Source organism: Kogia breviceps, chromosome 14 (assembly GCF_026419965.1).
Source record: "Kogia breviceps isolate mKogBre1 chromosome 14, mKogBre1 haplotype 1, whole genome shotgun sequence".
Classification (NCBI taxonomy): domain Eukaryota; kingdom Metazoa; phylum Chordata; class Mammalia; order Artiodactyla; family Physeteridae; genus Kogia; species Kogia breviceps.
In genome coordinates this window covers 57671875-57692677 of record NC_081323.1, presented here as the reverse complement: position 1 = coordinate 57692677, position 20803 = coordinate 57671875, and the positions used below count along the sequence as shown (strand labels likewise).

The 20803-nt window shown below is 43.9% G+C and overlaps 1 protein-coding gene across 13 annotated transcripts in view; it reads right to left on the bottom strand.

The window, feature by feature from the left end:
• Positions 1-20803, bottom strand: part of RBFOX1 (RNA binding fox-1 homolog 1) — a 2224270-nt gene that overhangs the window by 1625899 nt on the left and 577568 nt on the right. For all 13 annotated transcript variants that reach the window (XM_067013731.1, XM_067013735.1, XM_067013738.1 and 10 more), the window contains exon 4: positions 20099-20131. In XM_067013731.1, coding sequence (XP_066869832.1) covers positions 20099-20131 — 33 coding nt within the window. The remainder of the gene's footprint in view (positions 1-20098; positions 20132-20803) is intronic.

The window sequence follows — 20803 nt, the reverse complement described above, 5'->3', positions numbered from 1 at the left end:
AGGGAAGCAGCGCCGACGGCTCCACCTTACGCCCTTGGCTTCTGTTACTGCCTCTTATCGGAGACACCGTGCTCTCTTACACGCCCGAGAAAGATGAGGGGCTTTGCACTTTCTGAAACCCCTTGTGCCAAGAGGGAAACCTGAGAGAGCAGGTGGGAGGGCTGACATTAGTGTAGCGCCTACTGCATACCTAATAATAATGAGAGTTGACACGCATTGAGTACTGAGTCTCCGGCATTGTGCTGAGGGATTTGTAGACATTCTCTCCCTGAAAGCTCCTAGCAGATGAGATTGCATCTCAGTTCATTCCCATTTCGCAGATGGGGAAACAGACCCAGAGAGATGAAAGGACTAAAGGAGTCCCACAACGAGTAAGAGATAAAACTGGGATTACATCTGTCTGCTCATATTATATTTTCTGAGTTTGTGCCAGACAAAATGCTGCGGAGATGGATTATTCCACCTAATCTTCTTAATAAACCTAAATGGCAGTATGGCGTAGGATTAACAGCTCAGGCTCCCGGGTCAGAGGGATGTGGGTGTGTATCAGTACTTCCACGTTAGTCCCGGGACCTCAGGCCAAGACAGCTCACTCTCACCACCCTAGTTTACTCGGCTGTAGGACGAGTGCTGTGTGGCGGTGAGGACGAAGTGATCTGGGGCAGGAGAGGCACCTTACCCAGCGTCTGACAAATAATAAGCATTACAAACAAACGCTCGTTGTATTATTATTATTCTCCCTGTAGACGAGGAAAAGAGGCTTAGAGAGGTAAAGGAACTTGCTCAGGGACATACGGCTGGAATCCGGAGCCAATCTCGTCCCCAAGCTTATGTTCTTTCCCCCACAAAAGAGCAAATGACAGAGTTCGTTCAAGATCTATAGTTCGCCATCTTTTCATGGTGGACCCGGACACCCAGAATCTCCAGTAAACATGCCCCCGTCTCATGCCCTGGGCTGCCTTGCTGCTTCTGAGAAAGTGGACAGGGAAAGAAGCGGCTGTAACTAGCATCATGATAATTACATCGGGGACCAGATACAGGCTCCTTGTTCTCTGCCCGGTACTGCTCTGGGCTGTGTCCTGGCTCTCTGCTCCCTGCCTACACAGAAATGGGCTCAGTTCTTTAAAGTGAACGTTAGCACTTTGACACAGGCTGCTGCTTCTGTGCCTGGCCATCACTTGCTGAACTGTCGGGATTCAGTTTAAACATGACCCCTGTGAGCGGCTTCCCTAACTCGGTGGGCGAGATCCCTCTAGGTCCTGCTCCCCGTCACCGGCGCTGGCTCTCAGCGAGCTGCCACTGCGTGCCCGCCCCGCTATGAGGACATGCAGGGAGCCTGTCTGCGCCGTTTTCTCAGCGCCCAGAACGGTGTCTGCACAAAGTAGGTACTTAATAGAAATTTTGGGAATGAATGAATGAATGTACTGTGGCATTTTTTATTGAAGAGTGAGGATCAGCTTATTATTCAGCTAAATCTTGACCAACCTAGAGCCTCAGTTAACACTCCCAGCCAAGAGACATTCAGGGCCCCAAGGGGAGATGAAAGGACGCTCCCTTAGCCTGGAAGAGTCATGAAGTTAGAACTCTCCGCCATGCTCAGTTTCTAGGCAAGGTTGTATGTGGTGCAATCATTCATTCATTTTGTTTTCTATTAATTCCTTGTTTAATTCAACAAATATGTATTAAATATGTATTTACCAACAATGGGCTGAATGGTGGAGGCAGGAACACATGACATTGACCATGGGGCTTATACTTGCAGGGAACACCTATGATGGAATAAAACAAGCTTGGAGCAGATAAATGAGTCAAAAGGATATAAGTTGTGAAGTCACATTTTTTTAAAGGCATCATATGTAAAATAATGGAAGGCACTTACTTTGGAGTGGAGATAGGGAAGCCACCTGGGAAAGGATGAGGAGAAGCTGACCAAGTGGAAGGCCAGTTAGCGGTCATTCCAGGCAGAGGCCCTGAGGCAGGAAGAACGTGGTACCACAGAGGGTCTGAGAGGGTCAGTGAAACTGAGAAATGAGCAGTGCGGAGTGGTCTGAGATGAGGTTGCTGAGGGGAGCAGGGCACCATTCTTGTGAGATCTTGCAGGTCCACTAGGAGAATGTGCGCATGTGTATGTGTGTGTGTGTGTGTGTGTGTGTGTGTGTTCTGTTGTTCAGAACACCAGAAATCTTAACCATCATTTTATTGGAGCTCATGTCACTAGCCACGTGTCCCTCCAACTTTGCAAGAAAACAGGGAAAAGGAACACAAGGTGGAAATCCACCCAAGGCCACCTGTATTGTGGCCTACAGGGCATCTGAGGAAGGGCATGGTTTAGGGTTGTTGCACTAACTGGGGCTGCTGTGGTGTGCAGAGCCAGGCACCAGCATTGGAACTGTGCTGCCAGGTATGGGGACTCCCACAAACCAAGCCTCTCTGAACATGACCAACTCTAAAGTCCTCTTAGGGCTCTAGCTGTCCTTGAAGCCAAGGCAAGTTTTTAGCAGTATCTGAAGACATTTTGGTTGTCACAACCAGATGAAAGGGGGTGCTACTGGCATCTAGTGGGGGGAGGCCAGGGAGGCTGGTAAACACCCTACAGTGCACAGAATGCCCCACGACAGAATTATCTGGTCCCCATAGTGAACAGTGCCAAAGTTGAGAAACCCTGGAATAAGGGACTGATTGGTTATACAAAGGAATGAATGGATGGATGATTTGAATAATGCATCTCTCCACTTAACAACCGAATGGTTTTTATTTGCACAAGGTGACCAAATGTTAGTTGCTGTTAATTAAAACACCCTTGGGCACCTGATGATCTACAGAAAAACGGAGCTCCCCACAATTCCAGGAGCAAACGTGAACCGAACGTAACTCCTGACTCTTTTTCAGAACTCCTCTCCTGACTGGTTATAATCAATATTTTGTAAGCCTTACTCTGCCAGGCACTGGGCTAAGCATGTTACGTGTATTACTTTGTTTAATTCTCAAAAACATTCCTCCTCCCAGTTTTATAGACCAGGAAAGAGAGATGCAGAGAGATGCAGAACTACCTCATAAAGGTAACACAGCTAGTAAATAGAAGAGAAGGGGCATGAAACCAGGCCTCTGGGTCCGAACTTCGGTTGCGGAACCACCACCCAGGATTGCGTCAGGTGGTGGTGCTGGGCAGAAGTGTGATTCACAATAAATATGTATTTCATTTTCATCTGCATTCCTGGTACTGAGCTCCTAAAACTCTTGGAATGTCCTGTGTTGAGAGCAATCAAAGTGCCTTTTGTTATGTTAATTGTTATGTTAATTAGCGGCTTTTGGAAATCCCCTAGGTCACCTAAGGATGGGGGCTGGTTTCCAGTGGAACCAACCATGGGATTAGAGGCTTGGAACTTTGGGGAACTTTCGATCCTAACCCAGGCCTCCTGGGAGGAGAGAGGGGCCAGAGATTGAGTTCAATCACCAATAGCCAATGACCTAATCAATCACGCCTACTTAAGGAAGCCTCCAGAAAAACTCAAAGGACAGGGTTTGGGGAGCTTCTAGGTTGGTGAACACATGAAATTTGGGGAGAGTGGTACCTGCAAAGGGCTCAGAAACTCTGCATCCCCTTCCCACATACCTTGCCCTGTGTATCTCTTTCATCTGGCTGTTCTGAGTTATATCCTTTTATAATAAACTGGTAATCTAGTAAGTAAAATGTTTCTAAGTTCTGTGAGCCACTCCACCAAATTAATTGAACCCAAGGGAGGCTGTGTGGTCATTGGAACCTCTGACCTTTAGCCAGTCAGACAGAGCATGGGTGACAACATGTACCCGGTATTGGCATCTGAATTGAGGTGGGGAGGGGCAGTCTTGTATGGCTGAACCTTTCACCTGTGGGATCAGATGCTGTCTCCAGGTAGTTCACATCAGAATTCAGTTGAATTGTAGGACACCCAGCTGGTGTCAGAGAATGGTTTGCACCTCCCAATTGTTGGAGCAGAATCATAGGGTCACCCTCTCTGCTGGGGGACTCCCAGCAGGCACTGCTCACACATGCAGCAGAGCACTTTCCTCAATGATTATTCAAGCCCCACCCCGAGCACGTGACCTGAGAGCCAGAAACACCGGGGTTCAGAGCAGAAGCCCCAGGACCCATCTGGGCACCTGGTACCAAGCAGATGTCTGTCAATGAGTGAATAAGGAAGAAAATCACTTCCTGCCTCCAAACTCCATGAGTAAGTATAATTTATTTCTCTATTTTACTTCAAAGCAAATTTCTCCGAAAACATTAGCACAGGGAAAATCCTGAAAGGGAGCACAGAGAGCTCAAATCAAGCCAGGATCTTTGGGGAACGTCAGCTACATCCCAATCACTCTGCCCATTATGTTGAGGAGGGAAAGGAGTGTCTGAAATAGCAAGACACCTCTATTTGTGCACCCCTGACTCCATTCCTTGAGCACAGGTTGCAAAAGTTCACATTTTTAGCTAACATTCTGTGTGATGCTTTTCTTAATTTTGTAAGTTGCTATTTTACTAGCAGCTTCCTTTTGGGGCATCAGATGGCAGATTGGATGATTTAAGGGGGAAAAAATGTGGTTGTATTTGAAGTTTTTGGTTTTTTTTTTAATACCTCCAGGAGTCTAATGTGACATTCTGGGTAAGAACACAGCATCATGTGTATGCATATGACATCTCTCTTAATGATGTATGAAATCTCTTTATGGCGGCAAATCACCAATGGGGCAGAGAAGAGCCTGGCAGGAGACTCCATCAGCCTGGTAAACTGTGACTGCCAACCCCTGCTTTAGGAGAAGTGGGAAAGGTTAAGAGATCTGGGGGCTTCTCCATTTGGAAAATGTTCACCCACAAGGGATCCAAAGAACATCTGACCTCAGTGCCCAGACTTTACAAAATAGAGCATCATTGACATGCAGTCTCTCAAGGCAATGGCTCACGAGTTTCCCCCACTGCTGGGCCCAAGTGGGAAGTTAGCTCTCCCAACAGAACCTCCAGCTATTTATAGGAGATTCTAACAGGACTCCAGAAGCACCAGAGCCTGGTGAAATGGGAGAAAGAACTTCTCCCCAAGCCAATGTCACACTTTGCCTTCCAGGCACCAAAGTCCTCTCACAGAGCCTCCTGTAAGCACCTTCTGGACCTCACCCATCACCTGTCAGGGTCTTTCATGATAACTGTTTGTTCCTCTGACCATTAGGACTCAAATTTACAGATCAGTCAACTGAGACACAGAGAGGGTAAGAAACTTGCCTCAGAGTCGGCTTTATCAGCTCAAAGATGGAACAAGAGAGACGGCAGCATGACCAATCCATGGGAACTTTCATGGGCTACACTTGGAAAAGTCATACATCACTCTGCCCACCTTCCATTGGCCAGAACTCAGTCACATGGTCACATTAAACATAAAGGATGCTGGGAAATGTAGTCTAGCTGTGAACCCAAGGAGATAAAGGAACGGGTTTTGGTGAACCCAGTTGTCTCTACCACAGGTGCTAAGCAAAGCTCTGGGGAGCTCTAATGAGTCTGGGAAGCCAGACTCAAAAACTCAAAAACATACTCTATCATCTTTCAATCATCCATCTTGTCCACCCCCAGAGTTACAATGAAAGCTTTCAAATCTATCACTGGACAGTGAGTAGTGGAAGAGGAGGTGGAGGTAAAAGTTATCAATTGGGAATCTCTGGAGTCGTCTGGGATGCTGCTCAAATGTAAAACTGAGGTACTATTTACTGACAACTTGCTATGCGCCGGGTGCTGTACCCCATGCTATACTTGTCTTACCTCATTTAATCCTCACCCTGATGGTATTATGTAGTGACAGTGACTGTCCCCATCTCACAGATGAGAAGCTGAAATGCTGAGAGGTCACACAGCAAGTCACAAGAGAACTGGAAGTCACACCCAGGTTAACCCGATCTCAGAGCTCAAGCGCTTGCCCCACTGGCTTTTATATGTTTGTGCTTCTTTCTTCACATCAGTAAGATTTTGTGTTGAGAAATAGGGTTTCTATCTTCTAGTCATATTATTTAAACCACAGCATTAGCTCACTTGGAAAGGGAAACATTTTCATAAAATATTCAGTATGTGAAATATGAAAGAAAAGAAATATATCCACAGGAAAGTCTCTAATCAAAGTGATTCTCTCATCCAGTTGCCTTACATGACTGGTTTTCTAGTCAGAACAAGAAAGAAACAGAGGGTAGATGGCCAAAAATCCCAAGCTCATCAGACAGAGCTGCCTGGCATGCTCTCAGCTTCAAACAAACATGCTTCTAATTCCAGAAGAAGAGAGATGCACGTGGTTAAATTCCTCACTTGGAACAATTCCTGGAGTCCTACGTGGGGACCCATGGGTGTTTCTCATCCACATCTGGGATTACATTTCTTAAGGCTATCAGTCTGTTTACCTACATGGTGAGATGGGAGCACTAAGAGATGGGTCGTTATCAAGTAGCCTAGTTTTCTTCTTGCAGAATTTGCAGAAGAGAATCATCAGGGACCGAGTTGTATTTTTATTATTGTTTACTGGCTTGCTTTCTCTTTTGAGGTGTGGGGAGATTTTTTCCAACTGTGATATGTACCTAATTTTGTAAACATCTGAAATCAGAATGTGTTTTTAAATCAATGGTGTGTTGCTTCTGTTCCCCATCCTCTCCTCCTCTCTCCAAAACAGCACTATTAAAGTGAGGCTGTGATTTATAACCCATGATATCTGAGAATACGGGGAATAGAGCACATGGTACTGAATGGCTCAGGACTGGAGTATCCACCTCTCTCGTCCACCCTAGGGGCCTAATCCTGTGACAGTAAACTGGCCACATGTGGAGGCTTTGAGCAGAAGATCCTAAAGGCACAGGCTGACTCACTGAAATTAAAAATACAAACCGAACTAAAGGGGGGAAGCCAACAACCATTTTCATTAAAAAAAATAAAACTACATTTGAAATATTCATTTGAATGTGTAGTAATAAACTTTTATACATTTTATAATCTGTTTTCTATTTGACAATACTTCATTTGCAGACTCTTCATGGCTTTTAAAAATAGACCCAGAGTCCAAATCCCCACAGCATGAGATTTTTCACATTCTCTAATTTGCAGTAATATATTTGTGTCAAATTCGGTCTACGAGTCACGCTAGGGGATAACACTGGGCTTGGTGCTGCTGAGAAAGCACCTATAATTTGAGCCCGGGCACCACACGGGTCTGTGGGTCAGGCATGGGACTAGGGTGGCCTCACCCTAATCCTGCCTCTGCTGTGGACAGACTTTCCCGATGCATGAGCTCTGTGAACGTTGCTTAGCACTTGTGTTAGAGACAGCTCTGAGTTCACCCAAACCCATTCATTTTCCCCTTTGGGTTCACAATTAGACCACATTTCCCAGCCTCCCTTGCAGTTCAGTAGGTCTATGTTACCAAGTTCTGGCCAATGGGAAGTGGCAGAAGTGATGTATGACTTTTCCAAGCAAGGCCCTTAACAAGTTCCCTGGACAGTCACCTGTACTCTCTCTTGTTCCATCTTTGAGCTGAACGAAGCTGACTCCAAGGCAACTTTCTTAACCTGTCTGTCCCTCAACTGCCTGATCTCTAAAATGGGGGCAAACATAGGATCCACCATTGGACTTGTTTTCAGGAACATTTAATGAAGTAAAAACAAGACAGTAGAACTTAGCGGTTGACCTCATGGACTGTGAAATCAAAGTTCAAGGCTTTGCTTCATAGTTAGGAGACTTGGGGCAAGTTTTTTAAACTCTCATCATCTATTTCCCATTCTTGAAAATGGGAATAAATAATACTCACTGGTAGTAATGTGGTGGACATAATTAAAAATAAAGATATAAAATGCTTAGAACATAATAAGCCAGGCATCTAGTGAGTACTATGTAAGTCCTAGCTGCTACTATTACTACTGCTATGATAATAATTACTGTGCTTAGAAGGGTGTCTGGTGCATAGTACTATTCACAAATGTTAACTATCATCATTACATTCTGTAAAATATGTGCAACAATAGACTCTACCAGAATTAAGTGAAATAATGGGTATAAAGCCTTACCGTGGTACCTAGTATTGAAAAACCATAAGCCTTTAATAACCTCTATTCAATGCCACATGTGCTCTGGTGGAAAAGAAGCCTAAGAGGGTCAGAACCAGGCACTAGGCATGGATGACATGATAAAGGTCGTAGAGACAAGTGGGTAAACGCACCAACACCAAACTTCACCTTTTCCATAATATGATCTTGGCACCACCCAGTTCTGGGCTTTGAACAACCAGAATCAGGAGGCAATACAGAAGCAAGGATGGACAGGGTTCTTAACGCAGGACCATAGACCCATAAAGTGTCCCTAGGTAGGACTCAGTGGGTCCATGGACTTGGATAGGAAAAAAGAACAACTTTATTTCCAGGAGCCTCTAACTGTAATCTAGCATTCCCTTTAATTATAAACGTAAGCAGCAAATCACTGTAGAATTACCACTACCTGTGACTTTGTCACCAACAGAGACCACAGAATTTTTTAGTCACATTACAATTGTCACAGATATCTCAAAATATCATGACACTTGTCACTATTTCCAAATTACAGTAATTACTAGACTTGCTTGTTATTTAATGTATTAATAAAGCAAGCAACAGTTTTACTGGATTATATTTATTATTTTAGTAAATGCATTTCAATATACATGGTTTCCTTAGTGATCTTAAGTATTTCTAATTATGTATTTTAAGACTTTATTCTTCATAAAGGCCCATAGTTCTCCTCAGATGCCAAAGGGGCTCATGGAGCAGAAAATGTAACAGCTCCTTGGTCTAGGGTCTCAAGGACCCTCAGTCCTATACACTCAAAGAGGCTAGGTCAGGACTCCAGACACTTGCTGGTGATCACCCAGGTGTCTTCTGGCAGGTGTCCTTCTGGGTCCTCCACTACTGTGTCTATAATGAGGAGCTAATCACATTTTCCCCAAATCCTCTGGAGGAGGACTGTAAGAGTCAAATGTGGTGCCGAATGTGAGGCTGTTGGCTGAAAGGAAAAGGTTCTGTACAAACTTGGGACACTAACCATATCATCCTTTGGAAGTTTAACAGATCCTCCTTCTGATTCCTCCTGGCTGTTCTGACTGTTGCTCCCAGGTCCCCCTCCTATAGGTGTTGCAGAAGGAAGGTTGCCGAGAACTGTGGGAGGCGGAAACCATTGGAGGCACTGCTGTCATACTGTGAGCTGGATCCTGGCTAGACCCCTTGCTAACTCTGTGGCTTTGGACAAACAGTCTCACCCCTCTGAGCCTCTGTTTCCTCTTCTTTATGATGAAGGGAATGACAGTGAAATAAGGAAAACTGGGCCGAGTGCAAAACAGAGTGCCTGGCATGTAACCACAGTGTAGGGGTTGGTGGAGCACAGAGGTTGGGAAGACAGTAGAGATGATTATTACATTATTATCACATTGTGGCAGGTATTTAATTCTCATGGAATATCCATGTGTGCCTCACATTTCCCAGACCCCTTGCAGTGGGCTCTATGGGACAAGTTTTAGCTGGCAGACTATGGGTAAAGTGATGGGTGTCATTCCTGTGCTGAGACAATGAAAAATACAAGACATTCCCCATTCTCTTTCCTCTCCTGCCACATGGATGGCAGAGGTGTGTGTTGACACAGTGGAGCCACAAGATAGAGCAGCCTTTATCTCTTGATCACTAGGAGAGAGCTACCCTGGAGAGTCACCCTATGCTCACTGGACTGGTCCCCAGGAGCAAGAAATAAGCCATTGGGAAAGCCATTGAGATTTCTGGTTAACCTGTTACTTCAGCATAGCCTAACCTCTCCTGACTAATATATTAACTAAGAAAACCACGAAGAAGCAGATAACATCTACAACATCTAATGATGACAATGGCTAGGTCTACATGAGATGACACACCTAGAATTCAGCACCTTCTACTAGGACATGAGTAGACAATCCATTTGCAAGGTCTGGGCAGAATCTAGTCCAAAAACTGAATGTAGTCCAAGGAGAGATGCTCAGAGGTCACTCACTCTAGTGTCTATGTACCATCTGAAAACCCTGCTGACCCAGCATATCATTTACTCATTGCAACTCAGGAAGCCTCTTGAGATACCATTTTTGTAGACAGTGCCCACATCAGCTGAAACCACTAAGCAGCTATTTCTATACACCATTCTCTCTCCTTCTCTCCAAACGTGCAAGGAGCTCTGAGCATTGCAAAGAGCTCTCAATATCCATGTGGCTGCCAGTGTGTAAGGAGGAGTGGGTGTAGGACTAGAATTCTCATCTATGGCACTGCTGAGGACAGTACAGGGGCAAAGTATAAAGCGTAATTAACACATTTCAAATCAACATGTAAAACGCGTCAGCTGTTTGAGTATTAATATTTTTGCAAACTAATTACGTTAGAATGACAAGGCCAGGAAGACACTAAAAGAGTTTACTAATTTTGTTCCACTCCTCTTGTTTAAATGGCTACATGGATTACCACTTTATCCAATTTTTATTTTTTAAATTTACCAGAAATGATCTAAACGCCACACGATTTCACAGCTATCATCATTTATTCATAGCTCAATAGAGGAAGCCAGAATAGCAATAACTCTTTTTTTTCTCCTCCTAATTGTCATTCTGGTGAGATAAGTGGAATGTCAGTCTCTAGTCAAGCTACATTAGTGCCGAGAATCAGGCACAGTCACAAAGTTTCTCCAAAGTGTGCTAGCATCATTTGTCACGAGAGGTTTGTGCTGAGCAATCAGACTTTAACCCAAGGGAGTTTTCAAGCCTGCTTCCCCCATTTTAGCTGGTTTGGTGTTTCAGAAGGCAAATTGCCTAGAATCAAACACTAACTCTGCCTGTTAGCCGTACAGCCGTGAGTGGATCCCATCAACTCTTCTGAGCCTTGGTTTTCTCACTCATTAAATGAAGGTTATGTGGACACTCATTCGCCCAAGTCTGTTGTAAAGAATAAATGAGGTAATCTATGTAAAATGCTCAGCACTGTGCCCGGGAGACAGTGGACATTCAATAAATGTTGGCTACTGTCATTGCCACCACCACCATCATCATGAAGAGTCTCCTTTGCTGCTGTCCCTACCGTCAGGTGCCGATCCACATGTCTGACAGATTTCCCAATTCTCCTCTCCTCTTCCATCCCTCACCCATAAACACAGTCAACCCAAAGCAGTCTTTGCTGTTTTCCAAACTTGGTCCAGATTATTAAAATATGCCATGCAGCATGGTACCCAGGTATACGGCACCCGATGCCTCTTACTGACCTTAGAGTTAGGGCATGGGGATGTGGGAGAGGAAGATGCATCATGTGAAATTCTCCCGAGTCTTCCTGGAGACTCGTCACTCTCTCTAGGTGTTCACTCTCTCCCTTGAACCCATCTCTATTTTAGAACTTGGCTAAAAGCATCTGTTCACCCGTCTGTGTATTTTACTAGATCACAGGCTCCATGAGAGCAGGAGATGGGTCTTACTCATTTTATGTGACCAGGGTCTAAAAAAGTAGTGGTTGAATAGTAGATGCTCTTTCAGCTTGTTGCATCAGTGTGTGCTCCTCCAAAGAGGTCCATCTGCTAATACACGTATAGTCTGTGCACTTCCAGCACCTCTGAGCCCAGTCTGGATTCCAGCCACAACCCCTCTTCCTTCCTCTTCACTAGCCCCAGTAGTTCCATGATTCTCTCGGGGGGCCCACAGTTCCCTATTTGGAGCTTCTCCTTTTTATCTGATCTTTTGTAAACCTTTGCCTTTAGCTTTGGTTTCCACAATCAACCAGTTGCACTCCCACCACTTAGGCTGATTCTGGACATCCCAACCCTCCCCCTCAACTGTCACATCTTTAACCCTTCTCCCATCTCCTCCATGGAAGCCCTACCACTGTGGATCAGTCCGTTTCTCCTTTGCCATTGACAAAATCATGCTAAACCCTTGGAATTATGCAACATTACAGGCACTGACAGGCTGGAGCCTCCGCTGTTCAGTCTAATTTGGTGCATCGAGTCTGAGAGCTAGAGTGAAATGTGAGCCCGGAGCACATCTTTTGATCTTAAATAGTTAGAAGGTTGGAATGTATAATGCTGTGGAAATAAATGGTGTCAAAACTGTAGGAAATAATATATGGTGTGGGAATGGGTTCTGTGATCACAGAGCACTCACAAAATCTTAAAACAGAGAGTTGACACGGTTGGTTGAGCTGTGGCAGGGGAAGGCTGGCAGAAGAGAGGATGGAGAAGAGGAGAAACTAGGGTTTTCTTGGTTGGAAGGTTCAGCCTTTGCCTCTGAGGTGAGAGGTGACTTCTGGCTTCAGCTCATCACCTTAGCTGACTTTGGGGTCTGAGAGTCACAGATGAGATTCCTGATCCCCTTCCTATAACCTCCCTGACTCATTTAATTAACCACCTTGGTCCTCAATTTGCTCATCTGTAAAATAGGAAAAAAAATAGTACTCACTTCATAGGGCTCTTGTAAGGGTGAAATTAAATGAGATAAGGTATATGAAATGACTTGTAGAGTGCCTGGCATATAGTCAGATGTTAATTAAAAGCTAGTGGACTTTTTTTTTTCCTTTGGTTACTCTTTTTCATTAACCCCATTGCAATGTACAAATGGTGAGATTCTTCTAACGTCCTCAAAACCTCGCAGTAACAGAAACCATTTTTTTTTTTTTTCTGATATAGGAGGTAGAAAGAGAATTTTTTTTTGACTGCTCACCTTCTCCAGGGACCCTTAATTAATTTCCATGGAGTAAGATGCTTCTGGAAGACTCAAGAACAGACGCATCCGTTTGGTTTAGAGGATATGAATTGGTCCTAGTTGGCACCTCTGCTCTTTCCTATTGTAGCACAGAATGAGTTTCCAACAACACTAATAAAAATAATTACAATGACTAGCATACGTGAAGGGCTATTTATGTACCAGGTAATATGTTAATTACTTCCCATACCTTCTTTCATGCCTTTTCACCTTCACTGAAAAGCTGTAAGTTTCATTCTTTAATTATCTTCATTCTATGGAGGAGACAGACCAGACTCGCAAAGGTAAGAAATTTGCCTGAGTTTCACCTCTAGCAGGGACTGGAGATGGGAAATGCTGGAGCTGGGGTTTGAACCTAGGCATCAGACTCCACAACCTGTACCAATGACAGTTGTGTTCATGGTGGAACATGCTCCAGCGCTGCAGTCAGACACTGATTCAAACACTGGTCCTGCTATTTAATTCTTAAGTAAGTTTGGTTAACCTACATCACCTCTTAGAGTCTCGGTCATCTCCTCTGTGAAATAGGGATGGTGATACTCATTTTAAAGATTGTTGTGAAGCTAACATAGTGCTTGGCACGCAGTACACATGTGAGGAATGAAGCCATGTGTTCACGGCTGCTGCTGTCAGGCTCGGCTCCCTCCCCTGGTGCTGCTGGATGTCAGTTTGCTGGACAGATCTCACTGGTCAGTCAGCCTCTCACCAGTGCCTCCCATCAGCATTCCCTCTTCTTGCTTATTTTTCCTCTTTAACACCCACTTCTACCTCTGTCCCCCTTATTCCCAGCACACACAGTTCCCTTTGCTATTCACAGGGTATATGAAGGCTGCCAGGCGTAACCTCTTTCAGTCTCTCCCTTCTTCAAATTCATCCACACTTACTCTCCACCCTTTCTTTCTCAATGTCACATGAAAAATGTCCTTTCTCAGTCCAATTAATGCCATAGCTCTCTGGCACAGTGTTGAGCCCTGGTGACACAACAGTGAGCAAGGAAAGTGTATCCTCAGGGATACTGCTCACCTTTTAGCAGGTAAACCCCATCTGTGCTCTCATTCACATCCTCGTATCTTCTGAGGCCCATTCTGCAAGCCTGTGACATTCCAAAGCCCCTGCCACCTTCAAAACTCCTTCAAGCCAGGGAGCATCATGGCCTTGGCTCAAGCACTTGCCCCTTGAAAGGCTGGTCTATACTGTACTTATGTGTCCTCTCTTTCCATGTACTCCCTAAGCCATCCACCTCTAACTTCTGCTCCCACCACCTAGGTTGGGAAGGCTGTTGTTGAGGACATTAATGATGGTATACCTGCCAAACCCAGTGCCATCAACCTGGTGCTCACTCTCCTCGACACCAGTGAATCATTCAGTGCCCTGCTCCTTTCTTGTAACCCTCTTCCCCTTCTGTTTCCAGGAGGATCTTGGTCTTGGTTTCTCTGCATTCGCTCCGACCACTTCCACTCTCTTTCACAGCTCCCACACCCCTTTCACGCCTATGCCCTGAATGTGCAAGCTCTTTCCCATCTGTGCCTTTTCTCATGTTCTTGACTTTTCTTGACTTCAAGGCTCCAGTCTGCATTTTACTGGAGGTAATATCCTCTGGGAAGCCTCCATACATATCCCATTCCCATCTAGGCTTACTTATGTCTGAACCCAGACCCCGAACTTAAGGAATATGGAGCGGGGTTGATGGAGAGGGCTTTGCTCTCATGAGACTGCTGGCTATCACGAAACAAATGACCTTATATCATTTATGATACATTCCCCCACAGCATGTTGGATTGCATGTTCTTTGAGGGTAAGATTATATGTCCAAGTCATATACGTATCCCAGTGTCTAGTGCTTTGCCTAGTATAGAATAGCTATCGCTTAAATGCCCATCAAAGTTTAAAAAGGCCAACCATATCTCCAACTGAGAATTCTGGGCGCTTGAATTAAGACCTGATTACTTTTTGCAGGTTCCTTAAACCTTCTTTTGAGCTGACTTCAAGGACAGGGAAGACTATCAAAGTGTGATTGGACAAATTAGACAAGGGCAAGCATGCTCTTTGGAAAGTACTGCTGATCTTCAGATGGATCTTGCCCTTGATGGAGAAAAGAGGGCCATGGACTCCAACATGAATTAAGCCATGGAAGTAAACGTCTGCCTGCTTAGGTTCTGGATCAGCCATGATGCAAAATCATCATAGCAAGTTTTCAAAGCCACAGGTCTCAAAATAAACTTCTAGTTATTTATTTATTGTCTTACTTTTACACAAGAAATAAAGTACGGGGATTGTGTGAGGAAGCGAAACAACAATTGTGGATCATCTGCTCTGTGTCAGGTACTGTCTTAGGCATTGCACACAGATTATCAAATCTTAACATTCAAATCAATCCTTTGGGGTGGTGTGCATTATTGCCATTTTACTGATAAGAGACCGGTTTAGCATTTAAGTGACTTGCCCGCAGGCACATAACTTATAAATTGTGGACCCATGATTCATATCTCATCTCTACGACTCCAAAGCTCATGCTTTTTCCACTGTAATGATCTTTGTGCAATAACTCAACTGTCCCTTGTAAAACGTTCTGGCTTCTGAAGTGACTTGAAATGGCCAGGACTGGTCTTTTGTTCACAGCCAAAGAAATTCAGTCCCTTCTCAAAAGTGCTGGTTTCTCTCCAAATGGGCCGGAGTATTCGAAAAGGCTCTGTAGCCCTTGGATCTGCTTTTCTGAGACTCAGGTTTGAGACAGGAAAAATATACGATTCCTTGGCCCGGGATAAAAATCTCTGGATGGAAACAGAGATTGGTGGAAGCAAGATTCCACGTATGTCTCCCGAAGGCCACTGGGTTTAGCCACCAGCACTGTTTCCCATTGCAATTATTTGGGATAGCAAAACTGTAATATTAATCAATCTCAGTTTGATTGCTTTGCCATGAAATAGGAGCAGGCCAATTTATCAAAATTGAGGCCCTCCACTGGGTTTATATTGCCATTAAACTATCAACAGGAAATCATTTAAGGTGAGGCAAGGAACCAACTGGTAACTGAAAAGAAATGATTTTTTTTTTAAGCATCCTCTCCTGCAACCTCCTTTGTTTGGCTGTCAGCATAGCCACTGTGGGGCTGGGTCTCAGATCTCAGTGTTACTCTGCAGTTGGAGGTGGAGAGAACTCAGATGTAGGCATTTGCAATCCAATGGCTGCACCCAGGTTACTTGGTTCTCTCTCAGCAGGGCAAGCTGCATGACGGTAAACAGGGGAAAGATGTGTATGCATTTGTGCGATAAAACAGGCTTAATGATTCTGAAGGGGAAAGAGTCCAGGAGACATACAGTAGCAACTCAGGAACAAAATGGAACCATGCAGGGCCAATTAATGTGCAAATATGTGTGTGCTGAACTTGCATTCCATTCATCATGTGGACACGGAAATTGGGCCATTTATCTGTTATATTATGTATGTGACATCTTAGTTTGGTTCTTACAGGCTGCTCGGGGACAAAGGGCCATGTGCTTTGTGGCTAGCAGAGGGAATTTAAGATAAATTCTTCAGCTGTCATAAACGTTGCTGGGCAGAATTTGGTCAGAAGATAAAGCTCTTTCCTCTGCAGGGTTTTAACATTTCTCAATAGTCCATGTGCCATCTTATTAAAACTGTGTATGGTATGGGGAGGGGTGGCATATGCCATGAAAAATTATTGGCACAAACAGCTTACTGTCATGTTTTCAAAGTCCAGATTTAGCAAACATTATTCACATATTCACTGTCACTGCAGAGAGAAAGGGAACTGGCAAAGTCATTCATTCTCACTGATTCTGTGGGTTTTTAATTCTTCTTGTCTCCCTTTAACCAACGTCTCCTCGACAGGTGGGGTTTGTTCTGCTTAAATTACAACTATTTGTCTGTACTTAGGGGAAAAAAGAAAGTCATCTGAGAAGGGAAAGGACCTCACAGAAGCACTTTCCCAGAGCCACTATTATTTACCTAACAGAACATGCCATGAATATGGATCATGCACTAAATAACGGTGATCGCTTGCTTTGATGAATTGCCATTAGAAATTCAATTAATAAAAGGTTATCTCCCTGCAGTAGTGCAAAAAATATGATCTGGCTGCAGCAATTACAATTTAGCCTTAGAAACCATGGTTAGGAGAAAGGAAAAGTTGTGTGTTTTTTAAAAAACCTGTTCCATCTGGGAAATAGGAGTTGGGAGTAAAAATGAATGAATGAATAAATGTGTGATGAATGGGTGAGTTTAGGCTATTTTTTATCTACAGTTTTGTCTATGTGCTGAGAGTTCTACACTTCCTCATTCCCCTTTTTTTCATTATCCTGGTTTATACTTTTTATGTTGTTTTCTTTTTCATTTTTGCTGCTGCTCTTTTTTAACCAAGTAGATTCACCTTTTTTCTTGGTATACAAATTATATACTATAAAGTACCCACATCTTAGGTGTAGAGCTCCATAAATTTTACATGTGATGGTAGCCTATGTAACCATATTTAGATGAAGGCATTGAATATTCCCATCTCCCAACTGGCTCTTTTGTCCCCCTACCGAAAGGTAACCACGACTGTTACTTTTATCACCAGAAGTGGGTGCTGATTTATACGTAAATGAAATCATACAGGGTGTATTTTTTTAACTCCACATTATATCTCTGAAATTCATGAAGGCTATTTCATATATCTATTGATGATTCTTTTTGATTACTATCTTGTATTCCATTGCATAAATATACCACAATTTGTTTATTTATTATCCTGTTAATGGACACTTAGTTTGTTTCCATCTTTTGCCTATGAGAAATAAAGGTTCTATGAAAATTATTGTATACATCTTTTGGTGAACATAAGCACTCATTTCTCTTGGGCACACAAGCAGGAGTGGAATTGCTAGATCACCAATGTTTAAAGTACTGCAATTCTCCAAGACTCCATTTTTAAATCTGAAAATAGTGATAACAAATATCCTGCCATGTGTGATTTCTGTGAAACTGAAAAGGGGCAACATATGTAAAGGTGTTTTACTGTTGATTGTGTGTTTTAAACTGCCAAATGTGGCACAAATGTGAGACTGTGCTGGGGAAAGGAAGATGGAAAATCACAGGAAATAGGCATCTCTCTGTGGTGCTGACCCCAGTGCACTGAGACATATTCAGGTATGATCTAGAGAGCAGGATCAGCCCTTAAGGAGTGGCAGAGCTAACATTTCTCAACACTCACTATGCACCAAGCCATGATCTGGTTGGTTTACATGCTGTTATTCATAAACTGAATATATTCATATATTGAAATTCTATCCCCCAATGTGATGGTAGTAGGAGGCGGGGCCTTTGGAGGTGATTAGCCCTCAGGAATGGGATTAGTGCCCTTATAAGAAGAGACACGCGAGCTTGCTTCCTCTCTCTGCTTTTCTGCCACGTGAGGATACAATGAGAAGAATGGCTATCTGCAAACCAGGAAGAGAGTCCTCACCAGACACCAGATCTGCTGGTACCTTGATCTTGGACTTCCCAACCGTCAGAACTGTGAGTAATAAATTTCTGTTGTTTAAGTCACCCAGTCCATGCTATCTTGTTATAGCGGCCTGAACTAAGACACATGGCACGGCAGTTAATAGCCAGCCCTGCCAGACATGATTACAAATCCCAGCTCTGTCACTCATCCGCTGAATGGTTCTAGGAAAGTCACTGAGTCTTTCCAAGCCTCAGTTTATTCTTCTGTGAAATGGGGATTATAATAGCTCGTACATCCCAAGATTTTTGTGAAGATTTCATAAGATGATGAATGTGAAATCTTTACATAGTGAATGGTATATAATAGGTACTGGATACATGGAAACTGGTCCTCTGTGTGGAGTAAATCAAAAAAGTAAACACTGACATTGTCTTTTTAATGCTCTCAACAACCTCGTGTGATGTGTATTGCTGTTCTCACTCTGAAGATGAAGAAAGGAGCTTTGAGAAGGTACATGACTGGCTTAAGTAACTGGTCACAAGATCATTGGGAAGCAGGTGACACTAGTGGCTCCTGATCCTACCCCATCTTTCTGCTTCCTGACCCTCCTCCCCTCCCACTTATCTACCTCCCTAGGCATCTAAAATAACATTTACACCATTAATGAACCACAGTCCCTAGAAAACTTTTGCACACCAAGTTATCCTATACAAGACTATAGACATTTGAACTGGAGTTTCCACTCTTGCAATGATCTCCCCTTACATTTTGTAGAACACTGTCAGAATCTGCCTCTGCACTCCTTATTCCATATTACCCTCCAACAACCATGCGACGGGTCAAAAGGAGCTGAATTATCCTCACTGAGTGCATGAGAAAAGTGAGTCTCAGCAGTTAAAGTGAATAACGATGTCACACAGAACCCAGGGTTGCTGAGGCCCAAGTAGATGCTCTTTGCTCTACACATCTAGTAACTTAGAAGGAGGAGAACAATGGCTCCATGGCCCTGGATATATTTTGGATACCCATTAAGTGATGCCACGTACAATTCCCCACGGATGGTCACCTTGCTGGTGACCTTTGACCAACATCTTTTAAAATTCTTTACCTGTTGTCAGCATCAGCCACAGTTCCCTTAATGCCCCAGAGGATGAACAGGGAGAGGAAAAAGAGGGAGGGAATGGAAACCACCAGAGAGACAAATGGAGGTCTCACTGCCAAAGCAAGGGCTGGTCTGAATGGAGCTAGAATCATAATGTGTATATACAGGCTCTGGAGTCACCAAGGCAGAAGCAAGAGGAGATCCAAATTTGAAACCATCAGCCGTCTTTACCAGGCTACTCAGTACACACTCCATAAAGAGTACCAGGGGAGGGCTTCCCTGGTGGCGCAGTGGTTGAGAATCCGCCTGCCGATGCAGGGGACACGGGTTCGAGCCCTGGTCTGGAAAGATCCCACATGCCGCGGGCCAACTAGGCCCGTGAGCTACAACTACTGAGCCTGCGCGTCTGGAGCCCGTGCTCCGCAACACGAGAGGCCGCGATAGTGAGAGGCCCGCGCACCGCGATGAAGAGTAGACCCCACTCGCCGCAACTAGAGAGCCCGCGTACAGCAATGAAGACCCAACACAGCCAAAAATAAATAAATAAATAATTTAAAAAAAAAAAAAAAAAAAAAAAAAAAAAAAAAAAAAAAAAAAGAGTACCAGGGGTGACCCAGTCAGCCCCAAACCTAGCGCCGTGGAAACCACACAACTGACAACACACCAGACAAACCAACAGGAGATTGTGCAGAGCACAGCTGCAACCAGAATACCCACTTCATTCCATCGCAAAAGAAAACCATTTCAAAATGTCCTCCAAAGGGACAGCAAAGCCACATTTCCTACCTCAGATTTGTTGGCAGCCAGGCTTGCCGAAACCTGCAAGTTAAAGAAAAAAAAAAAAAAACACATTAGTATTGATTCAACAAGAAGGTAATTGGATTAATTGTCTTTTTAAAGGAATTGGCATCAATAATTTGTTATGACCCGAGGGGACAATGGGCGTGAGACACACACACACACACACACACACACACACACACACACACACACACACACACACAGAGGCACTCTTTCTTCTAGCAAGCACAGGAGCAAGATTTGTTTTTCCAGTCCTGTGTATAAGGTGAAGAGGATAATTAATATTTTCAACACATTATAACAATCTTGCCAGGAAGAAAAAAGGGGAGGGCTGTGTGCAATGCCCATGCACTGATAATGATTAAATGAACACCGAAAAAGCAAAGCCATTGAAGACATTGAGGGTTTTTTTTTCCCCTTAAAGTTTTGAGTCAGTGTTCTAAGAAGGTAAAACTTCAAACTACAGCAACCACAGCCTTCTGTTTCCAAAATGCCTCAAAATATTGTGAACTAAAGAGTGGTGCCAGGCATTGTGCCAAGCTCTCTATGTCATCCCCAGAACAACATTCATTATCCCATTTCATAGATGAGAATATATTGGGCTTGGAAGAGTAGTTAAGTAATTTTTTCAAGCTCAGAAATTTATTCAGTAGAGGAAGTTAGATTTAAACACAAGATAAAGTCATATAG